Raw genomic sequence first — 3,302 nt, forward strand, 5'->3', positions numbered from 1 at the left:
GCCAAAAATTATATTAAACCCATGATTTACTCACCCCCAAGTGTCCGAGTTGCATATGTCCATCGTTTTTCAGACAAACACATTTTCGGATATTTTAGAAAATGTTTTAGATCTTTCAGTTGATTAAATGTAATGTTACGGGGTCCACGACCTTCAAGTCCAAAAAAAGTGCGTCCATCCTTCACAAAAATAAATTTCAAATGGCTCCAGGATGATAAACAAAGGTCTTCTGAGGGTAATCCGCACGGTGTTGTTGTAGAAATATCCATATTTAAAACTTTATGAACTAAAATAAATACCTTCCGGTAGCGCCGCCATCTTAGACTCCTCTGTATTCAGGAGAGAGTATTAGCGTAGTGTACGCACTTTTCTTAGTTACGTATGACAAATTCGGAGGGCAGGGGGCACAGAGCAGTATCAGAGTAGCCTCCGTAGGCTGCGTAAGCTCTCATCCTGAATGCGGACGCGACTAAGATGGCGGCGCTACTGGAAGGTAGTTATTTACGTTAATAAAGTTTTAAATATGGATATTTCTACAACAACACCGCACGAATTACCCTCAGAAGACCTTTGTTTATCATCCTGGAGCCGTTTGGATTTATTTTGTGAAGGATGGACGCACTTTTTTTGGACTTGAAGGTCTTGGACCCCGTAACATTACATTTAATCAACTGAAAGATCTAAAACATTTTCTAAAATATCCGAAAATGTGTTTGTCTGAAAAACGATGGACATATGCAACTCGGACAGCTTGGGGGTGAGTAAATCATGGGTTTAATATCATTTTTGGCCGAACTATCCCTTTAAACAGTGTAAAGGCCCCTTTATGCACCTCATGATAGATTTTATCTGAAGTCTTGTGTGTTATATTTGAATTAAGGTGTTTACATGTAAACCTCTTTTTCAGTGTAATCCAGTTATGATTGACGCCAAAGAAGTGTCTGCTGCCCACAGAGCTCGATACTTTTGGGGTAACCTGCCTGGCATGAACAGGTTAGTTAGACTTAAACAACGTCATTTACTTTGTTCATGTACTCAACATAATTAATGATACATTTCTATTTTCTATCATGTCCTTGCAGACCATTGAGCGCCATGTGCTCTGATAAACTGGACCTTCAAGACTGTTTGGAGCATGGCAGGACGGCAAAGGTAAACCACCTTCTTAGCAAACCATTGACTGGTTTTTGCATTAAGCTTTAACTAGTACATCAAACAGCATTTTCCTTTAACAGTTTGATAAAGTGAGAACCATTACCACTCGGTCAAATTCCATAAAGCAGGGCAAAGACCAGCACTTTCCTGTCTTCATGAATGAAAAAGAGGACATCCTGTGGTGCACTGAGATGGAGAGGTAATGCCTTTAACATATCCAAATATAAATCATATTGATTGTATCATATTAAATCATATGATGTTTTAGTAAATAATATTCTTGCTCTTTCTAGCTTTGTAATTCCACTAAATGGTGGTCAGAAATAAAAAAAGCACATAAATCTATCAATAAAGTAATCCAAAAGACTTTAGTGGGTCAATATGGGACAAATTACCGCAGTGATTTGTATGTTCACAATAGCGTTTTTCACACAGTAATTTTGGTAAATTACCATGAATTTACCAGTATAATGAAACACAACGTATCGATGCCACATGAGCTCAGAATATCACTTGTTTTCTCAACAAACAACAACGTGGATAGAAGATACATTATATATTTAAAAACTGGATGTATTTAGATAATAATCATTAAAACGTTTTTCCCATGCAGGAGCACATTTTATTAGTGGCGGCCGGTGACTTCAAAATATGTGTTCGGAGTGTTATGTGTGTGGCTCGTCATGGCGGGGAAAGAGTTAAGCGAGTAACTGGCAAACATGAGCTTCTCTTTTATTATAAGAGTCATTCCACAGGAACGTCCACTTTTGGAATGGCAAGATGTCTTAAAATTGATTTCTTTTTCTAACATTTTAACTTAGACCACATTATTAGATTACTCTTTGACTTAATGAGTACACATAAATGACAGCTTAATGATTTTTTATATTTTGTGTGCATGTACTTAAAGACTGTATAAACCTTTTCTTTTGTCACTGGTGTTACCTTACTTCTTCAGCAATATTAAAGGTATTTATGAAATATGATTTAAAAAATTTAGCTTTAAAGCTTGATTCTTAAGTGTAGCAGAATCCAACGAATTAAAATGTATCATCATTTCACATGTAAAAGATTTTATTTAATGTGAAAGAAAAAAAACAGAGTAACACCAGTGACACAAAGAATCACCAGCAGGGAAGGTAACACCAGTGACAATTTTCATGAAAACAGCATTTTACAAAATTTCTGCTGCAACGTATCAATCCACATGTTGTCAATCATTGTATACTCACTAAATTAAGTAGTTTAATCCATTTGTATTCTAGTTTTTTGCAATTTCCAAACAATAAAGGAGGTCATACCAGTGACTTAAAATAAAAGCTTCATAGGAAATCATGAAATAAATGAGAAGATTTCTGATAACTGAAAAGAGACAGTGGACTTATATGGGCGTCTCTTCATAGATCTCCAGGAAATTGAAATAAGGTAGTCAAGTGATGTCATCAGTGTGATTTTTATTTTAAAAATTTGAGCTTTTTTGTTAAACGGTAACACCAGTGACACAACTCCAGGGGACCACTACTTTCATTATATATTTTATAATATTTATTTAGTATTTTGTATTTTAATGTAATTTACATCATATAGTTTATAGTTATGGACACATTATTCTATTTTAAATGGAAGAAAACACATTTTTGATCTCAAAATAAAGCAATTTTCCCTCAGTACAGTACATGACTGTGGGGACGAGCACTTCTGTGGTGCTTGGATTTCTAATTAATTAATAAAAAATATTGCTACATTGATGGCTCAAGAAAGTGTAATTGTTCAAATAACATATTATTTCATTTTAAAATATAAAAAATTGTAACCCTAAAGTGTGTTTCAAGTGTAATATTTCTGTAAAGGCTAGGGAGAGAAAAATTGACATTTCCGTAGAATGACCCATATGTCACACGTGATGCACATAAGTTTACAATTCACATGACACAGCGAACAAATATTTTGACATGGCGAGCGACACACTTGATGGGCTGAATACATGTTTTGACGAGCTTCGCATGGTGTGCCCTCGAAAAAGAAGTCACCGGCTGCCACTGCATTTTATTGGAAAAACATCATACACCTGTCACATAAGAAATGACTATTGACCTGTTGTTAAAATTGATTAATTGTTGTCTGTTTCTCCTATTATTGGACATTAG

The 3,302-nt window shown here is 35.1% G+C and overlaps 1 protein-coding gene across 9 annotated transcripts in view; it reads left to right on the top strand.

The window, feature by feature from the left end:
- The window catches only part of dnmt3ab (DNA (cytosine-5-)-methyltransferase 3 alpha b), a 66,403-nt gene that overhangs the window by 62,959 nt on the left and 142 nt on the right, over positions 1 to 3,302 (top strand). For 7 of the 9 annotated variants that reach the window (XM_065288490.2, XM_065288491.2, XM_065288495.2 and 4 more), the window contains 3 exons: positions 908 to 993; positions 1,083 to 1,152; positions 1,236 to 1,354. In XM_065288490.2, the coding sequence (XP_065144562.2) occupies positions 908 to 993; positions 1,083 to 1,152; positions 1,236 to 1,354 (275 nt within the window). The remainder of the gene's footprint in view (positions 1 to 907; positions 994 to 1,082; positions 1,153 to 1,235; positions 1,355 to 3,302) is intronic. The other 2 variants (XM_065288492.2, XM_065288493.2) reach the window with 2 other exon arrangements.

This window comes from Paramisgurnus dabryanus, chromosome 17 (genome assembly GCF_030506205.2).
Source record: "Paramisgurnus dabryanus chromosome 17, PD_genome_1.1, whole genome shotgun sequence".
NCBI lineage: Eukaryota > Metazoa > Chordata > Actinopteri > Cypriniformes > Cobitidae > Paramisgurnus > Paramisgurnus dabryanus.